Consider the following 27,990-nt stretch of genomic DNA (forward strand, 5'->3'; position numbering starts at 1 on the left):
AACACACCAAGTTTGTTACAAATTGAAAACCTGTATTGTGCAGACAATGAATAGTGCTTACAAAGGGAATTCAAAGGTTTTCTGCTTACACCATCCATATGAAACGCATCAACTGAATTGGTGAGACACACAGATCGGAGAGGGGGGGGGGTGTGTGTGCCTACTAATACTGGAGTGTTACTGGTCGACTCGGTCACATGCACGTCGTCCCCCTCTCCCCCAATCCCCTCTCTCCCTCCCGCGGCATGGAAAAAAGGACGTCTTTCAAAAGAGACTGTTTATAAAATAAAAGTCTCTGGAAGTCTTCGCCGCCCCTCTGGCGAGGCGAAGTGAGGGTGGGGGAGCCGACCCCTCTGAGCAGAGGCGTCCACCGGCCGACTCCCCTTCTTCTAGAGACATAGCCTCCAAGGTGTGGCTGGACACAGGTACCAGAGCGCCCACTAACTGTGGGCCACGGCGCCGGGAGACCCCGTGCGAAAAAGGACCAGACATCGGCAACTCTTCACAGAAGAAACCTCGCTATGGCCGGTGGAACCTGCGGAGGGGGGAAGAGGGAGAATTTGTGAGCGTGGTCCAAAAATATTCACACACACAGAGGTTTCATCGATCAAAAGGTCTATTAATAGCCCGGCGGTCAGTGCGTTTAAAAGCAGCCAATGGCTGCCCCTCAACCGGCTGCTGAGAACCTCGAACACAAGCAAAACGTAAGCTAAATATACACAGACATCCATTATAGTGGAGAGGTGGTACGACTCTCTCCTCTCGGGGGGGGCCTGGTTTCAGCTAAATTTAAGCCCTGCAGTGCGGGGCAGTGCTCTCATTGGCGTGAAAGTGGCGAGTAATGCGCTTTCAGCTCTTTACACAATGTCACAGTGAACCCTCTTGGACATCATACCGGGCTGCAGGGCTAAAAAGGACTTTCCATCCCATTTCATCCCATTGGACGTCTCCTGGTGAGGTCACAGTGACCTCCACTTTTCCAATCAATCCAATCACTCGACTTTTACTGATATTCTGATATACACCCCCCCCCCCTCCCACAGGCCGGGCTCAGACTGACCTCGTCAGATGCTTGCTCGAAGTATGAACTTCCATCTCGTTGCTTTTGAACTCGTTCAGCTCCTTCCGTATTGCTGCCTGAGGGGAGGGGTGGGGGGGGCAGGAACACAAAACATTAGCCCGAGGGCTTCCCTCAACACATCCACCAACCCCACTGGGGGGGGGGGGGGGGGGCTGCACTACAGATGTTGTAGTGAGTGGTTTGGGTCACCTTGTCGGCTGCTGACAGTCGGGTCCAGGGCTTGTCGGCTCGCCGGTCGTAGTCTTGAGCTTTGGCCACTTCCACGTAGTCGCTGAAGCGAATGAGGATCTTTCGGTCCCGCAGCTCGTCCACTGTGGGCCGCTGGTTCAGCTGGAGGAGGAGGAAGAGGAGGATGAATGTCAGCGCATCGACACATTCAACCAACAAAGACAGCGTTGAGATGAAAGCGGATTTTAAACAGGAGGGTTAAGGTTTTCACTGAGTCGCCTAAAGGGGTTTTGCATTGTGCAAACTGCCGCGTACCTTTCTGTTGAGCCGCTGTTTGATTTCCCTCCTCTCCTCCTGTTCCAGCTGGTCATTTCTTTCTGTTGACAAACAAAAAAGAAAAAGAGCTGGTCAAAATCCTTATTTCACACGACGCTCAGTCACTGCAACAGACTTGGACATCTGATGAAGTCACTAACGCAGCTAATGTGTGCGATCCTCCTCACAATCGATAGTGCGCCGAGGACGGGAGTTAGAGATAAGAAAAGAACCCCGTAACACGGTCACATGCAGCAGAAAGATCAATAGACAGTCACTTATTTCGTTTTTTGAGCCGTGGAACTGCTTTGGCAGCTCGAAGTGAGGCTCTGAGTGCATTCCACTCTTTGGGGGCGCATCAGGAATGCGGAACGTGCATTTTCAATTGAAGGCTTTCGGTCTGCGCCCCGGAGACGGGGTCAGGGAACGCGTGGAGCCGGGTGGCGTTTGGCTTGAACACGTGTTCCCGCGGGGGGAGTAATGAGAGGGGCAGCTGCTCGGGGATCACAGGTGGTCCGGCCCGAATGGGGGAGGCAGCGCGGGGCTTCATTCCTCAGCGCTTCGTCCCCGGTCCGCGCCGTCGGGACCACACCAGCGCTTTTACAGTTTTACAGCCTCGATCTGACGCCTCCTCCCACCAAAAGCTATTCTTGTGAAAGTTGCTACTTTGTGAAGGAGTTATTTTAAGGATTTTAAACACGAGTCACCAGGACTTTTCCACTTGAACATCTAGTCTCCGGGTCGAGGGATATCATGTTTTGGTCAGGTTGAATATTTGTTCATGGTTATAGAATAAGATGTAAAAAAAAAGTTCCCAAACAACTGCTGAGTTCTCTAGAAGCAGTAGTTTGGATGGACTCAATGGACCAGAGTTTATGTCTGAAAAGTCATTCAAACTAAAATAGACTCATTATTTGATCTTGAAAAAAACAACAACACAATAGTCAGAGTTTTAAGAACTTTTTCTAGTTCGAGAAATGACTGATTAAAGATGTACTTTAGAAATGTTTTACAACATGGGAGGCTCAAATCAACTTGATAAACACAGTAGACAGAACCGAAGCTGAAGTTGGCTTCATCCTCATAGACACATAACCCTTAATAATAATAATAATAATAATAATAATAATGATAATAACGGTTAGGTTGAACTCACGCTTCAAGATGTTCCGACTCTCCAGCTCCTCCACCGCCGGCCGCTGGCTCAGCCTCCTGCGGAAAAACACCAGGATTACGTTCTGGACCATCTCTGCTGCTTTCCTTTGGGTCTCTTCCCCACTTCTTCTTCTTCTTCTTCTTCTTCTTCTACTACTGGCACTCCGGGTGCTCGAGGCGGTGCGCCGAGCGCCGACACCCGCACACCCACCACATGAACACCGCGTCCCACCCCCAGGCCACACGCCGGCTTGTTCTATCGGCACATTTAAGCCTCCACATCAGGTAAATAAAGGTAACGGCCAGTTGGGTGAGGATGGGGGGGGGGAGACAAAAATAAAGAGAAGGAGACTTTCCCTGCAAGAGCTGCTCGGTGTGCTGGTAGTCCGACGGAGAGGAGGAGCGCTGTGAGGGCTGCAGCCTGCCTCCTGCTCGCCTCCTCTCCTCCACATGCACAGCGCTCATGTGAGGGAGGGAGGGGCGGGGGGGAGGGGGGGGGGGGCACTGACACACAAAGCGCAGCAAAGGGCACTACTGTGGTATTTTGTCTAGTTATTAAAAAGTTAATGCAATATCCTTCCTGGAAAAACAGATAAAGCATCAGATGACAGAGAGTAGGATAGACCTAAATATTTATTGGCCAAGATGTACTCTGCGATAGGTAATTTCTGCTGGGTTACTATTTAATGACTTTTAACTACCACATACATGTCAGATGCTGATCAAACACAATTTGATATCAGTTGATATCAGTTTCTTCCTTTGTCCAAAACACATGCAAATATGTTTCATATTTAAATATATAAACACAGAAAAGCAAAAACATCGTCACATTTATGAACAGCAGTAATCAGCAGCACTAACAAGGACTATGGCGCGTTATGGTGATGCAGTCGTGTGGTCACATGACTGCGCGCTGAGCGCGGTAAGGCAGCTTGGTGCTCAGCATTCCACCTCACTTGGCTTCCAGGATTCCTCACTTGACTTTCTGAGACAAATCTACAACCCCCTTGCCCTGTTCTTGGTTGTTTGCTTCTTTTTTTTGTGTGTAAAGACTGGATCCCACTCAATGGAAGGCTGGCAAGCTAACCTTCTACAACTAAAACTAAACTAAAGTCACTGCTTTTTCCTCGGTTGTCATCCCCAAACTGACCTCTTGGTCACACATCACGTCATTCTGCATAAGTTAACATAGCAGGAGCTATTGTAAAGTGAAGTGGAACAAGCAAGCTCAGCGGTTTGCTGTCACTAAGGAAGATCGAGATGTAGTTAGTTAGTTATTGTTATTTAAGCTCCAGACTGTTAATAATCATCAAGTCGGTTTTTACTACAATTTAATTAAAATAGAAAAGAGAGCAACACCTTTGTTGGGAAATAGCCTAGTCTGTGTCATGATGAGTGGGGTAAAGGCTTCAATTGGAGGCATTACACGTTCCATCTGGGCCAGAATCCATCACAAGCTGTCCATCCGCCCAAAGTAGCTTCACGGGGCAGCCCTCCGGTTGTAACCACGTTTAAGAAGACTGGCTGGCGTCATGGCAACGCATCACGGTGACCGACTGCCGCCTTCAGTCACGACTCACTTGAGAAAATGGCTCGTGATGAAACCCACGAGGGCCGATAGGGGCTCACCATCGCTTCCCGCCAGCAGATCCAAGTTGTTCCGACCAACACTCTCTGCCCCCCCCCAATCATCCAAACATTTTGCCAGACAAAAATATTGGACTATTGGCAGAACCACCGATATTGTCTAGCAACATTGTCCAAGGATAAAGTGTGGTCATGGTTACCTCTCATCGAGGAGAATACAAACATTTATATCACGTTATCTTTGAGACCCTCGTTCCTGCGTACGTTCAATGGATTTATACGAATACACACTCGGAACCACCTAAATAGAGTGAAAGCGCCGTCAGGTGTGCTGTTAGGTGTGTGTGTGTGTGTGTGTGTTGTGCCCAGAGATCATTCGAGGGGGGAAGCTCCGCTGTGACACATCCGCGCGGCGTTTCCCCCCCCCCCTCTACTTCAATTCATATCATAAAAAATGTAATAAAAATAAATAAAAACCTCTTTCCGGATGAATTCTGGTTTTATCTGGTCTCTTTTTTTTCCATTGTAGTTTGAGTGTGCACAGGGTAGCCGTGTGTCCCATTAGATATTCCACAACCTTTTATAAGCTGCAACACTGTCTACAGCCCTGTGAATAAAGGCACATCTACAACAAGCCCCCCCCCCCCCCCCCCCCCCCCCCGGTCCTGTGATAGCTTCAGCTGACCACCGAGGGCTTACAAAACACCACCACTGAGAGGGGGGAGGTGCTAAGTGGAGCAGAGCCGTAATGGGATGTGTGGTCTGTAGCAGCAAACCTTTCCGGTCAATAGCAATGGCCTCAGGTCAAGTGGGGGATTAAATCTGCCGCAGCAGCAACACTCTTAAAGTCTGAAAAGATGTAAAATGTAAAAGATCCAAGTACCTTAAAAGCAAGAATGAGTCAGGCCGTTTGTATTTAGCCGAGCCGTGCTAACGAGCCTTTAGTCACTGCCTCCCGCGGCGACTTCCTCTCCTCACAAGTGCTCGCCCACTCCGCTCCGCTAGAAGTAAAAGTTTCTCCCCCGGCCCGTCAAAGCGATGAGGCGCCTGTGAGAGCAGGCGCTGATGGGAATGTCAGCTCGTGCAGCGCGGAGCAGAATGGGACGAGTCGACCCACTGAGGTGTGCCCTGATTCCGAGACCCCTTTCCCCCCGAGGACAGAGTTGCCGCGCGAGGGGGTGGGGGGGGGGGGTGCAGTTCGGAGGCCGGGGGTCATTGCCGGGGATAATTAGAAGAAGCCGTGGCCGACCAGGAGCTTGTCGTTTACGTAACGTGGTGTTTAAGCGGTGACCTGGATGTCTCCCACGGTTACTGGCTCACATGAATACGAAACGCTGCTCGGATTTTAGATTTCTCGCTAAATTTAGTTATGGAAAAGCTCAGTAAACCAGTCAAGGAGCCTTCCAACTGCCCTTCAAAAGGTGCCTGTTCAAAGGCTGGCTGTGCCATTGATGGGAGATGAATGGGGACACATTCAAAGCCTCAGACATGACCCAATAATCAAGTCTGTGTGTAGCCAGTCGCTTGTCTCCGAGGCGTCGGCCCGTATCACAGGTTACAGCAGAGGAAGAGGCTGATGCGGTCGCCCCGCTAGCAGCACAGCGTGGAGGAGGCCACTTCAAATGGCGTTTGAGAGGCGCAGGGTCACCTTGTCACCTGGTTCCCCTGCAGGGTGGACCCTTCTTAGCTTTAGGCTCAGATAAGCTTCGTTATTTGAGGTTGATGGGTTGAGGGGAAAATAAAAAGTGGGTGACATAATGGGCCGAGTGGAAAAGTGACCAAAAGCCATCGGGGTTTATTGCCTGGGGACCATGAACGTCTGGGCTAGACAGACGGGAAATCGATCAACACGGCAGATGTAACCTTGTTAAAAACCAACCGATGATGCCGTTTGCATAACGAGCCCTCTCTCAGCAGGCTGGGGGGCGGGGAATCTAGCCACACGTCACGGGTCGCGCCTCCTGAGCAGCGACGCTGGAACCCTAACTTGGCATGGGGGGGTCCAAAGGAGGGTGAAAAGAAGCACTTTTCATTGAGTGGGTGCTGAGGCTTTGAGACTTTGGACATTTCAATTGCAGGGTTCTCGCAGCTAGAGCCCACTAAAAAGCCTTTGTATAACGATAATTACTGCACGTGGGACAGGGATGGTCTAAAGTGGTGACAACATGTAATTTGAGTGTTTCACAGCACACACCGTATATGGTGTGTGCTGTGTCATGTGTACGTCTCTCCAACTGCTCCATGCGATCTGCCAACTCCAGTCCTGGAATTGGACTGATGCCGCGATGCCGCTCGCTATAAAAGGCACAAACCGGCAGGGCACTTCCTGTTTCCTCACGTGAAACCACGCCGACAGAAACGACGCACCACCGCCTTCACTTGAACCCTCAGCTGACCACAGACGTGACGCCACAGGCCGTGGGTGGAGGAGTGGCCGGGGGGGTTCCCAAAAATGTATTAATACGTTTATATACGCTGCTCTTCATTTAAAAATGAGCTGCCACACGAACACATATATGTAGCTTGTTTGGACCGACTATATCACACTAAAGTACACATACATGTACGTGCTTCAAAGCGTCTCGTATGACCACCTTAAGTCGCTTATGGAGGCAGATGTTCTCAAACTTGACAGACGTTTAATCTCTTTATGACCTGACCTCTATTTGCGCTACGCTATTATTTTATGTCCCACCGTTATTATGCAGTGAATCTTCTCTCAACTACATTAAGCTAAATTATTGACTGTATTGAATTTGGTTATTATAAGATGTGATTAAGACATTTCAAAAGACTGTTGAGAAGAACTGTTAAATTTAAAAATGTTGCAATTACTTTCTTGACTGAGTGCACTGACTTGTTGTTATAAAACACATCCTTAATCTTGTTATATCATGAGGTCGTTGGTGTCCTCTCTTTAAGCTCTCACTGGATCTTTTCTATAATAATGATAATAAGAAGATGCTTTGATTTTGTTTAAGTGTAAGCTGAATAAAAACCTTTTGTCAAAGGACAAGCTGAATCTGAGCATTGAATTTCTTTTGTTGTCATTCCGTCATTTAAAAGCGCCCTTCTCTCTGCTTAGTTACCCGGGCAGAGGAAACTAAACAACTCCCTCCACTCTTCAGTAGATAAAACCCTTTCACAGGTCAAACGCGTATTATATAAAGCATTACATCAAAGAAAAACAACGGGGGGGTCAAAACGCCAGCGGCTATGGATTTCCTTTAGAGGTTCCTCGCCCGGTGGCACAGTTTGATGGTTGTCTGAAAGCGCCGGTTCTTCATTCATTGTTATGGTATAAGAAGTCTTTGTTGTGTCAGACATGATCGCACTTCACTCTTCACTCAGACATAGATGGACTTTATCAAAGCGATCGTTGACCTGGCTGCATTCTGGTGGGGAGGGGGGGGGGGGGGGGCATGAAGGTGAAAGGGATTATGAAGAGCAGCTGGGTGGCATCTGACAGCCTTGGTTGCCTGGCAACGACCATTGTGTTGAGTCCTGCTTGCAGGAAATATTCTTTTAAAAAGAAAGATTGCAGAAAAAGATATAAGATGGCAACTTGAAGTGTGGCGATTTACCCAAGACGGAATCACCCGGAGCTGAGAGCGATTTGATTTGTTTCTCCTCCTTACCGAAGAATACTAAAATATCTGCTCATCCTCCACTTCTCTGCTGGCCACCATGTGTCATGTAAAAAGTAATAAGAAATGGAGTTGTCTTTTAAAAATAGCATCCACACATTCTGCCAAGAATTTGGGGCACTGATGACGTCATTAGAAGCTCCACTACCCTCTCACTAGAGTGCTATAAAGGAAGGGCTTCACATTGTACTATTCATCTAACAATGTCCTCAGCTGACGGGTACAAACTGATGGAGCCTGAATAAAAGCAAGTAACGATGGAGATGTACATCATCGCTGTGTTGTGCTCTCCAGAAGAGCGCCGCAGGGGAGAGCAGTGGGTCCAATCAGAGGGGGGGGGGTGTGATCTTTCCATCCGAGGGGGCTTTGGCAGAGGAACAGGCAGTCTGAGCTGTGACGTACGTAGCCCATTGATCCTGGCTGCTGCTGCAGCGTTGGGCCAAATGCTATATTTAGGAACAGAGGGTTCCCGTCCCGGGGCAGTCCCGCTGCAGAGCCCCCCCTTAACGCACATCAGTGGAACACTGTCGACGTGTTGCATAACGGCACCAACGGGAAGAGCATAAACACAATGACGGTCACATGAACTGACGATTAAAACCAAATCAAAAGAAGCACACCTTTTTCTACTTTATTTTGATGACCTACCTTTTTAACATTTATGGTTTATTGACGTACATGTACGAAAAACTGAAAGGAAACAGTGTCCTGAACATATAACTTGGAATGTCACTGTCTCTTTTGGTACCGTCAAACGTACTTTGGGAAGTGCGTATTCCAGAACAAAACAAGGTCACAGCAGTGCAGCCATGTGGGACGGCTCTGCTGAATCTGCTAATCGCTGCTCCTTTAATAACCTCATGTTTTAGAACAAAAGACAAAGGAGAGCCCTGAGGGTCAAGCTTGGTCTGTACATGGAGCAAATATTACATTTCTATGCCTCGTTATTCTATACGCGTATAACACTGGAATTTACGTTTCTCAAGGGTTCCCCTCTTTACGTGCTTTTGCCATGAAGTGCACAGAGGTGCTCCTACAGAAGCTTCCCCATGGTTCACAAGGCTTCAAATGCCATCAAAACCAGAAGAGTGCTCTCAGTGGAAGGCCCATCTCGGTAAAGATGCCAGGGACGATGACGAAATGGGAAATATATCTCATTACATGCCTTACTTAAGTGTAACCACAGACTGTACGATGTGGTTTGTTTGATGACTACAGTTTTTAAGCCACAAGTTTGGCATTTTGGACTTTTGCAACCAGAAGATTGACAAGGGGATGGAGCTCATTACAACCAAACACTGCAAGACATTTTGAACAACAACATCTGTCAATCACAAGTTAGCCTGAAGCATGCCCTCCTTTGTGGTCTATTTTTCTCTAATTTGTCTCCATCTTTTACTAAATGAACATCATGCTGTAGTGCAGAAGTCTTGAAAATAGAGATTGAGACCATAAACCCCCTGTTCATAATGTTTACTGAGGCAATAAACCAAGACAGGCGCCCCCTGCTGGCCACCAGAGGGAATGCAGGCATAAGGCCCTTGAGCCTGTCCCTGGTCATACTTTAGTGGTCAAATCAAAGCGCCTCTCTAGTATTCTGAGTCGTTGTCGGCTGCATCAGCAACAATCTTCAAGGCGTAAAATAAGAGTTTTTGTCTGATTCCAGCCTTCATTTCACTCCGATGTGGCCTCCACAGAGATGGCTGATAGCGACGCAGCTTGTTCTGTTCCTGAGGTGGTGCTAACAGCTGTGCGTGTCCAGTGCGGCGCTCAGACACAGCTTCAGAAGGGACACAGCGTGCCAGCCACCTCCACGCACACGGGTCTGTTCCAATGAGCACGACCTACCCGACAGCACAGACTCGTATGATTCATTGGGCTGGATGGAAGGATGCTAAGGGAGCAGGCCGGGGGCGGAGGGAGGGTCCGCTCAAGTAACCCTACTCGCAGTATGCTTGTGGTGTAGCGTTTTGGGAACTATGGGAAGTGTAACACGCCTTTTTATCATTTGCAATGGTAAAGATTGGCTACAAAAGGAGCAAAACTTTCACTTATTTGGATCATGAATATCCAATATGACAGCTTTTCTATTGTTGCTGTGTGAGGAGGGCGGGGGGGGGAGGCGGGGCCCATCATGCGCTCTGGCGGTCTGGAGACGTTGGCCCACGAGCATGCGGTGCCGTCTCCCCCAGAAAACAATGGAACGACCTCAGCCGCCCACAGAGGGCTGTCTGAGGCTCCTGTCACTCACAGCGAGCACCTGACAGAGCGGATCCGGGCTGCAACCGGGAGCATCTGGGACTGGACCCCCCCGCATCCCCCCCCCCCCCGTCCGTGGTGCAAAAAGGGACACTTGTGCACAGAATCGTTTGTCTCTGATTCACTCTGAAGCACAGAGACAGAAATGAAACGCTTTCACAAGTAGTGAGTTATGTGCAGCTGTGATGGCTGTGATCAAAGAGTCAGGGAGACATTTCCACATCTCACAGTACTAAACACTCTGCTGAATAGTATTAGAATATTACTGATATTCCTTTTGTTTGTTACTTTGTGTGCTTTAACCTACACTTGAACTCAATTCCCATAGCAGGATGCTGCAGCTCTCTTTGATGGTTGAGGTGAGCGCATTAAGTGCTTTATCTTGCTATCTCACCTTGGAAAGTGGATTGTGTAGCCGAGGTGTAAACGCGTCCTCTCTGTGTTTCTGTAGCTGTGTGGCTCAAGAATACAAAATTCGCCGGATGCGTTTCTAATGGGTGTCTCTTTCCTGAAGGCCGTTGAGCGTAGACGCTCCGGTCAGTAGTCGCGGTAGCGTTTGAGCCAACCATGTGACCGGCTCCGCTCTGACCCGTCCTTAACTAGCACTGTTTGTATACTGTCCCCAAACCCCACCGTAGGACACATAATTGATCACCCTTGGGTTTTCCTTATGTAAGGCCAGGTTTACATAAGCAGTGTGTAGTCAGCTCAGGCTCACAAGTTACGTTACGCATTACTTTTTCAATCAATTTGATCTAATTGGGGACAAGCAGAATGAGTGGAAAGAAACCTTTACATTTTTTGAACTTCTTGGTCAGGGGCCAAATAAAATCATACGTCCAATATTACTGTCCCGAAGGGCTCTCTTTTGGGCTCCACCGAGTCCTCAGAGGAATAGTTAGCTTTAGCCATTCATCACTAGCTAGCAGCAGAGTTTGTGTGCGGCTGAGGAGCACTGAGAAAAAACCCAAAATAATGAGCTGAAAGAAGCTAAAAACCCGCCTTTGAGATAAGAACTGCAGAGTTGTGGTACTTTTCCGGTACTTTTCCGTGTGATCATCTCGTTGGGATTTGATAATATATCAGAACAGCTTTAAATACCACCCATGATGACCATTGAGTAAGTCATTTGGGTTGAATATAGTTTTGACTCAGTTTTATTATTTTTTTACTATTTTACATTTTTAAAAGAAAATTCATTCTTCACTTGTATTTATTTTTTGATATTCACTGTATTATGTTTTTCGGTTGCAGATTTTATATTTTCAAAATTTCAAAAGATTCAAAACTCATATTTTCAATCTGAAAATATAAGTTTAATAATAAAAGTATAATAATAAAACATCAAAACTATATTTAACCCGAAAAAAAAATTGGGCGGGGGTCTGCACTCACTTGGCCAGCTTGGTCTCGATCTGCTGCCGGATCTCCTGCCGCTCCTGGTCGCTGCGCACGGGGAAGATGTTGCGGTCCTCCAGCTCCTGCTTGCTGGGTCGGTTCCGGAGCTTCACGGTCAGCAGCTCCTTCCTCATCCGGCGTGGGAGGGACCCTGTGGGGCAAGGACGGGAGTAGGGTCAGCGGCGCCGCACGCTGATTGACCCTCACCTCATTGATTTACTTTCAACAGAGCTATATTTGTAGCTTGTATGCGGAACACATATATAATGCTTTCAAGTGTGAATGGATATAAAAAAAGGTCACAAATTTGTTCCAGACGAGTAGAAAATTCTATTAGTACAGTAACAGACAAGTTAAATAATCTTTCCAATGCCGTCCTCACATGGAGTGGAAGCCGCGCCGCTGGTGTGTGCGTCCGTCGCGTCAATCGATCGCGACTCTGCTCGCTCTCCCTGCGGGGGGGGTCACAGGCGCGTCAAACCGCAGCCAGGCTGTGCACCACTGACCCCCACCGACAGAACGAGGCCAGCGGACACACAAACGCCTTCCCCGGCTCGCCCCCACCACCCGCCCGCATTTAGTCGGCCATGGCGGGTAATGACAATAAAAGGACCCACCGGAGATGACCGAGTCGTTCCAGCTGTCCTGGTCGTTCAGGTACTCGTCCAGGCGCCAGTTCTCTTTGTTCTCGTCCGACTGCTTCCTGCCGTCCGACTCCCCGGCGGGCTCCCTCTCCGTGCTGGACACGCGGGACAGACGGCCGTCCATGCGGCGCTTCAGGGAGGAGCGCGCCTCCTTCGCCTGGAAACTGAGCGCACACACGGCAAGGCGAGTCGATTACGACTTCCACCGCATCAGGATGGGCTCCAAGGGTCCCGTCTCTTTTCATTCGTATAAATAGGACAGTATCTCCTGTGACGACACCTCTGGGAGGAGAAGGGAGCAATGCGTGAGGAAGTCTCACCTATCCTGCCTGTGTTTGGTGGCCAGGGCGCGGTGCAGCTCCTCGATGATGCAGCTAGGGGGCAGCTGTGAGTGCAGCTCCCCGAGGTGGGGGGACCCGGTGGGTGTGAGCATCCGGCCTCTCAGCAGGGAGCCGTGGGGGTCTTTGGGAAGAGTGAAGTTCCTTGGTAAGGTGGCCGGGGACCTCTTGACTGCAACCGAAGGAGCACCTAGGAAGGAAAAAAAAAACACTGCTGTAAAACCAGGGAGGGGGGAGGGCTTTGCATCGAGGGGTGGAGGGGGGCTCGTGTTTAACTCACAGTCCAGGCTGCCCAGTCTGATGAGCGGTTTGACCGCCACTTTGGGCGGAGGGGACGTGACTACTCGACTGGGCGGGGGGGCCGCCACCTCGGCGGGCTCGGCCTTGGTGGCGGGACGCTCGTCGCTGCGGTCGCTCAGCGAGGTGCTCTCGTCCTCTGCGTCCTCGCTCTGGTTCGGATCTCCCGCCGTCTTTGAGTCCTCCGTCACATCTTGCACTGAGAGGAGACACACGGTGACGGGGAGGCTGAGCTTGTTCAGTCTCTGCCTCCCCCTGCTGGACAGGGAGGACACGTGACACGGCGGCACCAGTTTAGGTCGCAATCAATTCAGCGCAACAATCAATCAATCAGTTGATCAGCTTGAATCACTAGCAGGAGGAGTCAACTTAAGACAACCATTTCCAACTTGCAAGGGTTTACTCTTGGATTTCCTGAATAATAAAAGCATGGGCCAAACCTGACTCGGGATAAATATTTTACTCATCAGTTGAGTTTTTGTAGGTACAACCAATAAAACATAGAATAAGTAATGTTGGAAAATATATTAAACATCAAAACAAAAAGGATAAAAGACTAAAATGACCACTTTCCCTTTCTCATTTAGCCTGTTTGGTTGGTTGATACTTTTACTCACTCACAAAATAAACCTCCTTTCAGGGGAAAAGAAGAGGCAATATTTGCCTTTAGTGTAAAAGTGCTATTGACGTGCATCAAAAAAATAAAGCTCCCCTGCTGTGTAAAGGCCTTTAAACAATGTGTCGTGTCCTTGTACGTCTCCTGTTCTCTACCCGTCGAGGCCTCCAGATCGCTGCCCAGGTCTTCGCTGGTGCTGGCCAGAGGGGCCACGGGCTCCTCGTCTCGGTCCTCGGCGTCGGACTGAGTCGGCGTGTCTGCGTCCTCGCCGTTGCCCCCGCACGCCACATCGGACTCTGTGCACAGAGGAATGGGACGGGAGTGAGCCGGCATCATGTGGCCGGACAAGCCAACCGTGATCCTCCCGGAGTGTGTGCTTCTGTGTGTGTGTGTGTGTGTGTGTCTCATTCTGCACCTGTCTCCGTCTCCCCGGGGCTCCTCCCGACGAGGTCATCTCTCTTCTGCCGCGCAGCTGCCTTCTTCTCCGCGGCTAAACAACACAAACGTTAATTAATGGAACGGACCACAACCAACACACGCACAACCAAATGACACGTATCAGACCTGTGTGCGCCTCTCTCACTCACCGCTGGGGGGCTTCAGCTTCTCGTTTTTCTTTTTCCTCCACTTCCAAGGCTTGAAGATGCGTCCCAGGCTGGCCAGCTTGCTGTTGCGGCGGGCGGGAGGCGTTCTGACTCCCGACACCAGGCAGCCCGAGTGTAGCGCCCTCTGCTGGTCCATCACATCTACAACACACAAAAGCACGCGGCCTTTAAAAAACGCCCCCAAGTCCCTCTGGGAACCCGCAGACCAGCCCGTGGTTATGTGTGAGCCTGACGAGCAGCGGGGAGAAGACAGAGAATTGCATTGTTTGTGAGTGACTCACATGGTTTCAGGGCAGCCCCCCAAACCCCCCCCTCCCCCGAAAACACTCAGACAATACGTGGCTTTTAAAAAAGACACGCAGGGAACGAATACAACAAGCCCCAGCCTCTTCTAAGGTCAACGCAGCAGCATGCTGGGTTTAGTACACTACTCCTGGCTGCGTCCTGGTCTGAGGCGCAATGTGACATCATGCAGCAGAACAACACGGCTCGGGTTCTCACAGCGCCCGGCTGCGTCTCCACGCCCCGTCTGTCTACGCGTCTTTTTAGTGTAGTGGCAAGAATATATTCCAGTGCTTTGAAAGCCTGTTTTTATGGGTGTGGAGGGGGGGGGGGGGTGTACAGAGGCCACTGAGGCCTCCTGAAAGAGGAAGACTGCCAAGCACTCTCAAGTCTGCCGTCTAAGCCGTAGAGGAGGGATCACCGTGACAGACAGAAAAGTACACAAAAATACAGAGGCTGAGCTGAGCTGACTTCAGCATCGAGTGGCTGAGAGAGAGAGAGAGAGAGAGAGAGAGGAACTCCTACACAGTCTGGCTCCGACAACAAGCTGACACCTCAGGGAGCTTACAGCTGAGCCGTGGGCCGATCAGCTCCATCGACGCAAACACTCTGCTGCGTCTAAATCCACAACATCTGCTCATTGATGTCCCTTCTGGAAACAAATCACACACACGCTTATGCCTGAAACCCTCAGGTACGCACGGGAGCGCCTCGCCGAGCCGCTCCACAGGTGATGAGGGATACGATCGGGCCCCGGGATTCCCGTTGGCGGAAGTCGGGAAAAAGTGCAACATGTTCGCTGTGTCAATATTAAGAGGAAGGTCTCTGATGTTTCCAGTCTGCCGTTCTGCAGAGTGGTGCAGGGAGTGTGGAGTAGGTGCGACGTCCTCACAGACACATGTCATCACACAGGTCATCAGTGTTCTCACATCACAAAAGGTCCAGATGGCTGGGGCCGCAACTAACAGATATTTACGTGCCATGTATTTTTCCAAATGTGGCGATTGACTGGTTAACCAATGAAAATTCCTTTTTTGTTAGATTGTCCATCTCAAACACAAATGAATTAAATTGATTTGCACACAAGACAAAGAAAAGCAGAAAATCCTCCCACTGGATCTTTTGGGTGTAACTTGTTCTTGAACTCTGCTGTTCATGGAAACCATCAAACTAGAAGCTGCAGCACCAATCATCCGCCTCACTGCATTTACAAACACAATAGAAACGACCGTACTGATGCAACTTAAGGCTAATCGCTGCTGGTCCAGGACAAGCCACCCTTTGAAGCATTGGCCCTCAAAGCCACCAGCCCTTAAACAATGTGAAGAAGCAGAAGAAGAACAGGAAGCAGGGCAGTTGCCCCAGGTCGTGTGGACGCCCGCCTCTGATGACGAATCCAGGTCAAGCTTGTAGTAGCTGCAGCAGCACACCCAGGGTCAGGCTGCCGTTGCCACGGTTACCACGATGGATGCTGCAATGGGGAAAAAAGGCCCCGCGGAGGCATAGAATCACCACGGCATGAGGAATAGGTAGTTGCTGGGTGGATGGGGGAAAGGCTGCCACACACACACACACACACACACACACACACAAACAGATGGAGGAGCCGCAGCCAATCACGACCCGGGATGCAGCGATGCATAATGTAAGTCAGGGAGCCACTGGATGTTTTTTTTTCCTTTTAATTTTGCAAGTTGCGCTGAAATATTTATTCAGGTTTTTCTGGGTGCGCCTTTAGTTGCAAACGCGGGGAGAATAATCCCCTTTTTGAGCAAGGAGGGAGAAGATGAATTGCTTAAGTAAAATAGTATACAGTGTCCTTTAATGTAGCCTCACTGGGAATGTCCCAGCATCCCCAGCACGCACATCCTCTACTACTTTCTGTCGTGAGTTTAACGCTCCTGGGAAAACAAAATGATTTTGTATCCCGAGGAGACAAGTCACATCTTAAGGATATTACGCAAGGTATCAATTATTCAAAAATAAACAAGAATATCGACACTTCGTTCAAGTATAATGCAGCATAATACGGTAGCAGTAGGAGGGATATCACGCTGACAAGGACTTTAAAGCAGCCTTCCGCCACAATAGAAAAAAAACTACAAGTCCCACCAGTCCCAAGCTGCGGCTGTATGAGCGTGATAATGAGTAAATAAAACAGTCTGATAATGAGCAAATAAAACATACATACACAGCATATGACACGCAGCTCTCCGGTCGTCCTCCAGCTCTCGGTGATCGTGTCACAGCGTTCCGCCGACTGGACGCCCGCGCGCGCGCTCTCACAGCGGCGTGGGGTGCCGTGAAATGAACTATTTACAGACACTAAACGTGAGAGCTCACTTATTACAGGAGATGCAACTGTGTGAAGTTCTATTTTAAAGGCAAAGCGAGCGGTCCGAGTGAGCGCTGACCAAGCGAGAGCCGCCGGGTTTGGTCTGCGGCTAGCCGCTAGTGCTGATGGGCCATGTGGACCCCGCCCCTCCGAGGACGGGAGGAGGAGGGCGAATAAACAGGCACACACTCCGCACCACCATCCTCCCCCCGCCTCCCCCCACGCAACCCGCAACCCGCACCGCCGAGCGTGCGGTTACAGTAGGTCACGAAGGGTCACCGGCGGATACAGGGCTTTACAAGAATAAAAAACATGATGTATCGCATATCCAAAGATGTCTGACATTTAATTAAATGTATACTGCGAACAGTACTATTTTAATAGTGACGTTAAAACAATGGTTCTGGACGAAATGACATTAACTAATCAAAATCTGTCTAAATGCATCAATAACAATTATGTAATATAATAATAAATAACTAACTATGGCTGCACACATCAAAACTGGTTAGCATGGAGCCGAGAGTAGAAGATCCTCCATCCCGTTCAGCCGTAACGTCCTCTGGGCAAAATATGTTGACTTCTTGCTTATCTGCAGAATATTTTGTCCCTACGCCCTCTGGCATTTTGGATAAACACAGCAGCCTCTAAGAGACAATACCTACACACAATACATTCACAGGGCTCTATATGAGCACATGTAGAAGAAATCATACGTAGACGTAAGAACAATTGGAAATAGGAAACTGCATTATCACAGATCATACAACTTTCATATCCTCTTAGAGCATTTATTCATGACACCGCGCAGGGATTAAACCAAAGCTTTACGCTGGCACATAAGCATTACAGGCAGAAAGGTTGTGGGGGTCAACGCAAGCTTAATGCAAATGTATCCGCAGCATGTTACAAAGTTTTTCCACATGAGAGCATTTACAATGAGTTGTTTTTCCCACTTTTCTCATAATTCTTTTCCAAGCCATTCTGTTATTCCCAAAGGACCGTCCAACTGAAGGACAGATCGATATTGGCCTCCGTAAAGCCATTCCGATAAGCAAAAAAACCTATAACTAATCAATTTAAACCAACACAGGTGATAACAGGAGAATCCCTACGGTCGCATAATAATAACAGGAACACAGCTTGTAGTTTTATATTAGTTTTAATGTTTTATGTTTGACTGTTTTTCTCTTTAAATATGATTTCCTTGCATACGCTCCATCGGCACACGATACGCGTTATTAATTATTCAGGCAACACCACATAGAGTGTAAACAAAGCCTTTGTGGTTTCAGATCGATTTAGTGGCGGCCCACACTCTGCAAGAAGGGCTGAGCTGCATCGAGATGGTCAACAGGCTGGATTTCTCCTCGGGGACATGCGAGCAGTCCGGCTACAATGTAAACAGCCGTGTGTGGGCTACTCACTCCATCTCAGTCAATATTTACAGGCCTTCCGCTAATATGGCCGAGGGAGGAGGGCGTGCCAAAGGGGGGTGCTCACGTAAATCACAATGAGCTAATAATACATTTTAAAAAAGCTGTCACATGACCTCAAACTTGGTGACTCAAAGATGAAGAAATCTGGAACGAGTGTCCTGCAGTTTTCAGAGAAAATAATGGCATGTGACCACCATGCTAGCAGTACGCGTCAGCGTCTTCATATATCAACACTTTCAAATCGGAAAGAAAAAGATGTTTGTCCCATTCATCCACCGTTGCTCAATTGAATTGCATTGTGGGATTTTTAGTACTATACAAGCCTTGGACGTAAACCACGGACCTTTTGCCTTTCGATGGACATCAGGGGCAATTGGAGTTGGGACAACAAACAGCTAACAATTGCACCCCAAAGTAAATATTCCTTTATTATTAGTTGCAATAGCGATATTTAATGTTGCCTTTAGAGTCAGAATAGGCGACTGTTTATTTGATAAAGGATTGATTTATTGAGCTTAGAAAACAGCTGAACTGTAGAATGTACATTTACACATGAGGACAGTAGATCTGCACTTTAGAGGAACACGACCAACGGGAGGAACCAAGGGGATTCAGCAACGCTTTCAGTTTGCTAGGGCAGACATTTAAGTGAGCGGTCATGACGGGAATTGGGCTCTACATCGGAGGAATAACAGCTCAAACCTGCCGTTACGGAGTGTTCATCTGTGGGACAATTTGGCACTAAAGCACTTTACAATCAATTGCAACTGCAAAGTAGTAACATTCTCAGGGATGGCGCAGAGAGCCTCTGAGTTGCTTGGATGAGCCACAAAGTAACTAAATCCAGGGGCAGTAGTATGTTCAGGGTCGAGCAGAAACATAAATATAAAGGAGCCACGTCAGTATAAAGTAGCATTCAGAGAGGAGGAATATGTGTGAAGGGCGCTACCCGGGTTGTTCTATACAGTTCTGTCTGCCTGAAAGACCCTTCCTCTGTTTGGTCAAGTGATTCAATTGTTTGCTTTACTGTCTGTGATGATCGATATTCCATATCGGTGTGATGTGATTTGCTTTTCTTTCTCTTTTAACCAGCACTTGAAAAGCTGGAAAAAACGGTGGATCACAAACTCCAGACATCAAAATGTTAAAATAAACCCAACTGCATACTCGCGAATGTTTATGGAGTCCCTTACAGGTCATCTTACAAGAATTATATAACGCTTGAATCCATCTGCAACTCGAATTATATAATACCATATGAATGTGAAAGGAGGTATTACTGTCATGGCCTTTTTCTCTCTTGGTGATCTGTTCCTGCTACCTGCCAACCGACCTGCCCTCATTACATCGATAGAATAGAACAATAGAGAGTGTCAAAAGCAGCCCAAAACAAAGTAGTTTTATGTCAGATAATTGAAACGGAAAGTTTGGAGCCGCTCCACAGGCGATGAGTGAGAGGGCAACTGTGTTTTCACGAGGCGTTTGACATTTAACTGCAAAGCACGCCGAAACTTCAAGTTCATTGTGTCGTGCTGCTGCTTCACTCCAGTGCTAATGCTCTTTAGAAAGTGCCGAGTCATTCATCGGGTACAGACGCAGCCTGTGCGTCCTACGAGCCAACGCTGCGTCACGCTGACGGATACATAGGGGACTCAATCAGTGTGTGTGTGTGTGTGTGTGTGTGTGTGTGTGTGTGTGTGTGTGTGTGTGTGCGACAGGGGGAACCTCAGAGTGTGTGCAAACTAAACAGTCATTGGGATTCCTCTAGAGGGGATGTTTGAAGGTTGGGAGGAGGGCCCGGTGTCTCGGATCGGACGTAGCACTGCGTCACAGTACGCGCTCAATCAGTTTGTCTTTCGTGGTTTATAAAATGTTGGAGAGTCCTGAGAAAACTGCACCACAATTCAGTGAAAAGGCTCCAACCAGCTGACAGATTTCCTATCAGCAGCCACGCTAGCGGCCATTCAAGGCTGTGTTAAAGCTAAATGCTAACACACAAATGCTAACGTCGGTGTTGGTTAGTTTGTGTTTTTAATACCCTGACACTCATTAACAGATAAATAACCGGTGGCTTTTGTAAAAAAGAAGCTTTGACCCAGCGTATGTTAATGGTCATGTGATATACGTTTGCAAAGGGCGCCGTGTGGGTTCGTTTTCATACGCTTGAAAACGATCAGAATTCAGCCCCAGATGAGGAGTTTTTGATTGCTCGTTTGTGCAGTGTTTGAGTCCAGCTGTGCAGCGCGCACACACACACACACACACACACACACACACACACACACACGGCGGCTTCAGGGCCTGTCTGAACGTTACCATGGCAGCTGTAGCATCATTTCAGCGCCGAGGTTACACGCAAATCAACCATTAAAACAGACACCTGCTGGTACAAAATATTCTCTGTGGTTATCGGAGATGCAGATGTTAAACTGGTATAAACAAGTGGTTCTCAACTGGTCTGGCTCCGGGACCCACCATCACCCCTTAATGACAAGCCGCGACCCAAATCGAGGAACATTCTCATCTCAAATTTATTCAAAATCAAGTTCATAAGCTGAACTTTATATTCAGGATGTTTAATTATCCTAAAAACCCAATGTCTCCCCCATATCACAATGGATTCACCCAACCCGGCACACGCTGCTGAAAACATGGACGGACAAGCCGGCAAAAAAACCCACACTCCGCTGCATTAAAAAAGTCCCTTCAAAATAAAATCACAGGATGAATTCTTTTTTTTCTAATTTTCATCCACCAGTTGAGAATCATTGGTATAAACAACTTATTTTTGATGTCTCGGTTCCATTCCAAAATACCTTTTGCAACTTTCAGCTTTCACCGTCACCACATAGGCCTTTAATTCACTTGGTTGGTAAAACTTTGTTTAGTCTTTGATCCCAAAGTGACGCGTGATAACTCCAGTCTTAACCACAAATGAGGCTAGTTGGAAGGAAACCAGCGATTTTTAGCAGTAATATTTTTCAAATGCTCTGTGGTTGCATTCATTTTGTGGCGTTGGGCCTTGAAGGCCATCCACTACACGGTGTTTTTAATCAAGATGCCTACAGGTGAACTGAACCACTCAGAAGGTCTTTTATTCCAGCACCATTTTATTCCATTTTTGAATTAACACCTTTGGGTTTAGCATCTTTCTGATCTCCATCATGTTTTATAAGGCATCTTCTGGTCTTGTTTGTTCCTTGTAATGTTCTTCTCAGCGTCTATTGTTTTCTGTATGAATCAGATTTTTTGGTGGCAAATGTGTTTCCCCACTGGGGATTATTAAAGTTTTCTAATCTCGGCACATCAAGCCATTACCTTGGTGCTGATTGGTAACTTTGACGATGTCTTTTTAGGGCTTCAAATTGAGCAACTGGCTCCAGAAATTCTTTTACAGCCGCTGCCGCGCCTCTTCCTCCTTCTCCTCTTCTACACTGCTGACTTAGAGATTTTAACTCTGCCAGTTCTTACTGTGGGCTTAAGCATTTGCTTTAATTACATCTGCCACAGAGAGAAAAAGATCTTCCTCCGTGCTAAAGCTCCCACTATAGGCTGTTTCCCCCCTCCACATGTCGGTGGGCTGCTGTGTAGATTGAACATTAGCACAGGGGGGGGAGGGAGGGGGGTTTAGGTCGTCATCCAATGGATGATATCACAGCTCTGGGTTCCATTGGTCTGTGGGATGAGGATGTCTGAAGGATCAGCAGGACGCTCCCCTGGGTTCTCGTGTGCAGCATGTTGCCTGTTACTCGTCTCTGAAAGGAATTAGGTCAGCACATGAAACATTCATAAAAGATACATTATGTGTAAACGGCTGACAGCTTAAGTCAAGTAGCTACCCCCTAACCGCCCTCCCCCCCCAAACGAACACGCGGAGCCCAGTTGCTGGGTAGATCCCTGCCTCGGCTACACCCTGAGGAGTGAGGTCAAACATGTGGCTCGCAGAGAGACTCACCCTGTAAAGGTGTAATCGTGGACAATGGGGAGTAAGAGAAAATCTTAAAGTTAGCTGTGGATAACGTAGCAGACCTCGGCCTCACGGCTCTCATTTTGTACTTCGGCCTGTGCTGCGGCCCACCTGACCAGGGCCGCACCACAGCAGACATTTTAAATCCTACTGAACGCGTGGCAGGTTTTTTGTTTAAAGGTCCCAGATTGTGTGGTTGTTGGGGGAAGGGAGGCGGTGTGCGTGTGTGTTTGTTTGTGTGTAGTGGGGGGGAGGAGGGGGAGTAGTACAGCTCCCCATTTGCTGTTGTGCTGTTGTCTACAGTAATCCTCCCTCTAAAAAAAAAGAAAAAACACAACAACCACATTATATTCTCATAATGCCCAAAACATTCTCTGGATTCATGGCGATGGCAAAAGTCCTCTCAATCTTAAACAAGAAATATCTAATAGCAACTCATTTTCTGGCCCTTTTGGTAAGAGCCAATACTCAGTGGCTCACCCATCTCTATGCCGACGGACACAGGACGACCAACTAGTGAAAAGAGGTTAAAGGACAGACAATATATTACACCGTCGGTGGAAGAGCAGCACAGTGTGTGTGTAACAAGTGAACATTTGAGCGTGTGTGAGAGAGAGAGAGAGATTGGGCTCTCTGATAAGTGGATCTAATGTGAAAACCGGCAATCTTTCAAATGGCCAACAGGGTACGAAAAGACAAACTCTAACGTGTAGATGTCTACGAGAAAATCTAACTTGATTTATTGTCTCAGTGAATAAATTCAACATGAGTTTCTGAGCAAAATCAAAGATGGCGAAGCCGAAACGGCGACCAGTGTGTGACATGAGTACGTCCATTTTTCACTGCGCAAGCAGTGCGCTTAACAGGGGACATCGCCGCTCGGTGACCTCAGTGTTTCGGATATTCCCATCACTGCCCCTGCCTCTACAGCATGAATGACCGCTACATGGTGCCTCTGTTTTGCACCCGAGGGCTGTGTGGTCAGTGGTACCCGGGGACATCTCACAGTGCACGATAGCATAACAGATGAGTTGGCACAAAAAGGAAGAAAAATAAAGAACAAGGTGCTTTTGAATCAGCCCCTGTACCACTGAGTGAGGGCCAGCTAATAAAAAGACTGAATCAATGCTGCACCAAAGACTCGAGGGTAAAAGTCGCTGATGGAACAACGTATTACCGTCTCAGCAAAGTCACATCTACGGTCCTCCATTAGTCACTTGCACCTCTGTGGCCCTGCTCTGTGTGCTACATCCCTGATGGTGGTCCGCTTTGAGAAGACACAAGATCAAAAACGTCAAATAAAACCCGAGGAGTTAGGTCCGCTCGAAGGAAGCATGAAGTTGAGCAAAGACGGTGTCTTACACCCCTGATGGGTTGTTAAGGTTACTCTTCATTTCAAGCACATCTCGTGGCTCCACTCCAGCTCACCTTGAACCACGCAGCACAATGGTGAGTGATGCCGAGTCACTGCGGCTCTCGCGTTGTGACAGTGGCGGCTTACCTCATTTGTGCCACATGTTTCCATGCACCATGCAGCGCCCCCTTGTGGCAGCTCCCCATACTGTTTCACTTTCAACTGCTCTTGATCCCAATTAGAAGTGTTTTTGGACCTCTCCGGCTCCTCTCAGCCATTCTCCTGTCTCATCCGTACTGGCTGTTTTCAAGAGGGTCCAACTGTGTTGGCGTTTGGCGCATCACCTCCCCTCCTTGTCATCTGATCCGTACGGTTTCAGGAATGTATAGTAGCGTTAGCATATCGCTAGCAAGCATAGGTAACCTGGTAAACATCATATAACATCGCATCATGTATGCTTTGTCATTTGTCAGTACTACACCTCACGACAGCCTCACGAGGCCTCTAGCGCGGCTGTAGAGCCTCAAGCTACGTCCGCGCTAATCGAATGAGAGTGAAATAAGCATTGCAGTCAAATATCACATGTTTTCGAATATCACATGGCTGTTCACATACATTGGGCCTGCTGTTGTTGGTGTAAATAGGAAGTAAATTGGTCGCTTGCTTACAGAAAATACCACCGTTATATAATGAATAGTCTGGCTTGATACTTTCCTCTAATATGTCCCTCTACTAAAATGAACAAAGAATGATTTCTTTTTCAAACATACAAGGCTGGCTCTATCTCTCTCACAACACAGACACATTGAACACACATCATTGATAACATTTCAAATTACACTCATTTTCTACCTCAATTTCCTCTTGGTTTCATTGTTGATGTTCTCACACTTGTAACTCGGCTGGTGGCTGAAATCGCCATCGTACTATAGAGAGCATTCATAATTCAGTTTGTTTGTCATGTGCAGAATAATTGCAGTGCAGCCATAAGGACCTGGATCTGCAGTTACCCACCCGAGCATACAGGGCATTTCCCAGGTTACAAATCTCAAACTAACCCTATCTGCTAAGTTTGAGATGTGTTATGAAATGTAAAGAACACTAGGACACATTTTCATGAAGCGGAGTGGTATTTACTTTGGATACGGCATGCAGCCAAATGCTTTACAGACTGACTGTTCCATATATAGCCCACCATGTGCAATGGAAGGGAAATTGCCCTATTGTTTTTTCTACAGCGTTGCACACCTCTCATCCCCTCTCATCGCCGACTGCAGTTGCTGTGAAATGACTCATGTGGCTGTGAAGAGATTTTTTTTCATGCACATGCTCCTTTCTAAATAGAGCATGTGAGTGAGCAGCCAGGTTTGCGGTTCTCTATGTTTGATCACCGCTCTGAATTTGGGATGCGGGCGTCCGAGGCTCATATGCATGGGCTTTGTGATTAATAAAACATGAGGGGCCCTGATTTCAATGAAAGCAATCCTAATCTCTCCATTAGGCCCTCTCTGCCGCATCCGACTGAACAAGAGGACTAAACGAAGGCCTATCAGTGGCTGGGAGGTATGGGTGCGTTGGTTGGGGGGGGGAGGGGGAGCCTTTCATGTTAGAGCAGCATGTCCGATTAGTACCACTGCCACAGCCCAAATAATGTATTTTCTAATTAGTAAAATAAATCTATTATCTACGCTTTTCATTTTGAATATTATATTTAATCGGAAAGGAAATTGTGGTAAATTGGAACGGCTGATCATGTTTTGGTCATCATTTCTATCCATTAAAATAAGAGCGTGACCTCTGAGGTAATTGATGTGACGTGGATCGAGGTGACCAGTTAAATAACGTGATGACTATGCAGGTTGTAAAATAGCCAAAAGGTGTTTCCAAACATTGCTTTATGAGGATAAAAAAAATGAGCGCGAGTCAGAAATGCTGCCTTTGCACCAGAAAACTACACTAAGGTGGCAGTAACGTCACCATTAGACTTTCTTATCTGCAAATGAGTTTGATTCATGGAGGTTTATTCGTTAAATCATTAATCTTCTTTGGGATCAGATATTGTTTTCATAAACCTAATTATATATATATATATATATATATATTATTTTACCATCCATTTCAAATCTACCTACTGCCTGATTCCAGGTGAATCCAACACAATTTTTAAGTCTGTATCCTGTTTGGTGCAATAAGAATAAGACTGCAATGGGAAACAGTGACTTTGTGGGCAAGAACTGAAACAAGGAGATGTTCGACACTCTTGTTGAGCTCAAATGGCGTTGCAAATGAGCAGCATGAGAATCAGATTTGTAAGCAATAAGTGAGTCTCGGCACATCAAGTGGTTTCTGTCCTGCGGTCGCATCCCCCCCAAAAACGCTTTGAAGCTTCTCCTCCCTGCATCACTATCCGAGCATCACGAAGGAGGAGGCAATGCTTTGCGTGAGACGGTTCCTCTGGTGCTCGGATCAAAGCCGCTGTCGGGCCTGCCAGGGCCGGGGTGGGTTTAGAGCCGATGGAGGTGTGTGTGTGTGTGTGTGGGGGGGGGGGGGGGGGGGGTTGCGGGGGGGATGTACATCACGGGTCGCTCTTACAAGGGTTGTCGCTGAGTTACACACACACACACACACACAACACAGCTGTTACGTAACCATAACAACGGGGGCAACGTGACAAGCCCTGGATGCTAAAACCGAGGCAAAAACATCCGCCAAGGGCAAGGGCAGGATGACTGGAAGATGTGGCCCTCGCATCTAAAGATAGGCAGACCCTTGTCAAACTGAGAGTAACATCGCACACACACACACACGTGGAAGACATCCAAGATATTCCATCTACACTAGCTGCTCCTCTGTTCATCTCGGGTCCCCGGCGGCTGAGCCGAGGGGGGGATGTATCGCGCTTTTGGACCACCGTCCTTTCCAAAAAACACTAAATCTCACACCTGCTCAGTAGCTGTTTAAGCAACGCTCCAGGAGAAGGGAGGGGGGGGCAGGGCATCAGGAAGGTGAGATCCCACCTAACGGACAGACACACATGAATCACAGTCTAAAGGGGCCTTCCGCGTTGAATGGACGGCTGCTGTGTATCATCGAGGTTTAGTGGGAAAAGGAGAAAAAAAAGAAAGGAGAAGGAAAGATCAGTGAGGGGAGAGGACTAACAACGTGTCGGCCATGTCGGCTCACAGTTGGAGAGCCAAGTACTGCCTTCTGCCATTTGGGATCGCCATGGAAACAACCAAATGCACAGCCAGCACTCTCATCAGCTTCTATCTCAACACACTGCGGGCTTCTAAGTTCTACGTCTCTCCTACTGCAAAGAAAGAAAAAATGGATCCAAAAAGATTATAAAACATACAAGAACGTTTTCGAGCGCAGGTTTTGATTTTTAGGTTTGATTAAAGGTGACACATGGCATTATGTGGAGGATGTGGAGAGGAATGGCAATGGGTGACATCAGTGTTATATACCACTGCCGGATAGAACATGTATGCATGAACACAGACTGGTATGACACCAGTTGGATCTAATGTCATGCATCTCTACATTCTACTACATTGTGTTACATTATTATGAAATAAGGCCTTGCAGCACAGGTCAGCGGCAGCGAGCGACCAACATGTAACGTTCCTGGAGGGTAAATGACGCACGATTCACACACTTCGTACCGCTGTTGCATACGGATTCATTGGGATCGGCCGCTAGCGGAAACCCCATTTCCCCCCCACCCCGTCCCATCCACCTGCCACCTGTCCAGAAGACACACACTTACGACCACAGGCCATGTGTCACCCCTTTGCCCCCTCCCCTCCCCTCCTCTCACCTGCTCTGTGCGCTTCGCCTAGGCGGACCTCGGTGATGCTGCTCGGGTCACTCTGAGACCTCCCCCGCTGCACCACGCGATCCTCCTGCAGCCCGTCCCGCGATGCCATGGCAACGGGAAAAGCGAAGAAAGGTATTTACAAGAGCGAGGGCCGTGATCGGCGGCGGCCAAGGTCACCGGCATCAAGCGGAGGAGCAGGTTTGTAACGTGGCCGAATCGCTGCTGCAGACGCAGCTCCCGGACCCCGACAGCGCAGCAGTGCTGGGGAAATCCATTACGCGCGCAGCACCACGATGTCTCCTTCAGGGGCTGCTCGGAAAACACTGCTTTCTGTGATCCGAACTCGACCAGACGTCTATTTGGGTGTTAGACTAATTACCGCTGGACTAATTAAAGAGATGATGTCGTGGGGACAGACAAAGGATCCGATGAAATATACGATGTGAGTCACTCCATTGATTTCTCAGGAGAAGCTTGCTTGAGAACTAAAATGAGTGAAGTTTTCCCGTCCACAGAAAGCTAGACTCCACAGTGGATGCCGATGTATCCCCAACAAACATCTGCAAAAGAGCTAAAGAAACCTGTTGTTCACTTGCATTCCTCGTGTTTCTCGGCGTTGAGGTTCGCCCCTTTTAAGCAATTTTGCGCTGTCAAACCTGAGGCCAAAATGTCCTACAGCC

At 48.1% G+C, this 27,990-nt stretch overlaps 1 protein-coding gene across 3 annotated transcripts; it reads right to left on the reverse strand.

The window, feature by feature from the left end:
* Positions 1–11: 11 nt before the first annotated feature.
* Positions 12–27,900, reverse strand: phactr3b (phosphatase and actin regulator 3b). 3 transcript variants are annotated; one of them, XM_037491168.2, is made up of 13 exons: positions 27,311–27,900; positions 14,096–14,254; positions 13,924–13,998; positions 13,664–13,804; positions 12,876–13,091; positions 12,578–12,785; positions 12,231–12,421; positions 11,611–11,764; positions 2,721–2,776; positions 1,565–1,626; positions 1,271–1,411; positions 1,061–1,137; positions 12–535 (listed from the first exon to the last, which is right to left on the reverse strand). In XM_037491168.2, the coding sequence occupies exons 1-13, from the start codon at positions 27,417–27,419 to the stop codon at positions 520–522; spliced, it is 1,605 nt and encodes a 534-aa protein (XP_037347065.2). In that variant the 5' UTR covers positions 27,420–27,900; the 3' UTR covers positions 12–519. The 3 variants fall into 3 exon arrangements, with proteins under 3 accessions (XP_037347065.2, XP_037347067.2, XP_037347066.2); XM_037491170.2 differs by lacking the exon at positions 27,311–27,900 and adding an exon at positions 16,583–16,877; XM_037491169.2 differs by lacking the exon at positions 27,311–27,900 and adding an exon at positions 16,587–16,876.
* Positions 27,901–27,990: the final 90 nt, after the last annotated feature.

Source organism: Pungitius pungitius, chromosome 8, assembly GCF_949316345.1.
Source record: "Pungitius pungitius chromosome 8, fPunPun2.1, whole genome shotgun sequence".
NCBI lineage: Eukaryota > Metazoa > Chordata > Actinopteri > Perciformes > Gasterosteidae > Pungitius > Pungitius pungitius.

Excerpts from the sequence above, each read along its gene's own strand:
- phactr3b (XM_037491168.2), bottom strand. The coding sequence starts at position 27,419 with ATGGCATCGCGGGACGGGCTGCAGGAGGATCGCGTGGTGCAGCGGGGG. Across the intron at positions 12,422-12,577 it reads ACCAAACACAGGCAGGATAG|TTTCCAGGCGAAGGAGGCGC; the intron begins GTGAGACTTCCT and ends GTGTGCGCTCAG. Across the intron at positions 1,627-2,720 it reads GAGTCGGAACATCTTGAAGC|AAAGAAATGACCAGCTGGAA; the intron begins GTGAGTTCAACC and ends GTTTGTCAACAG.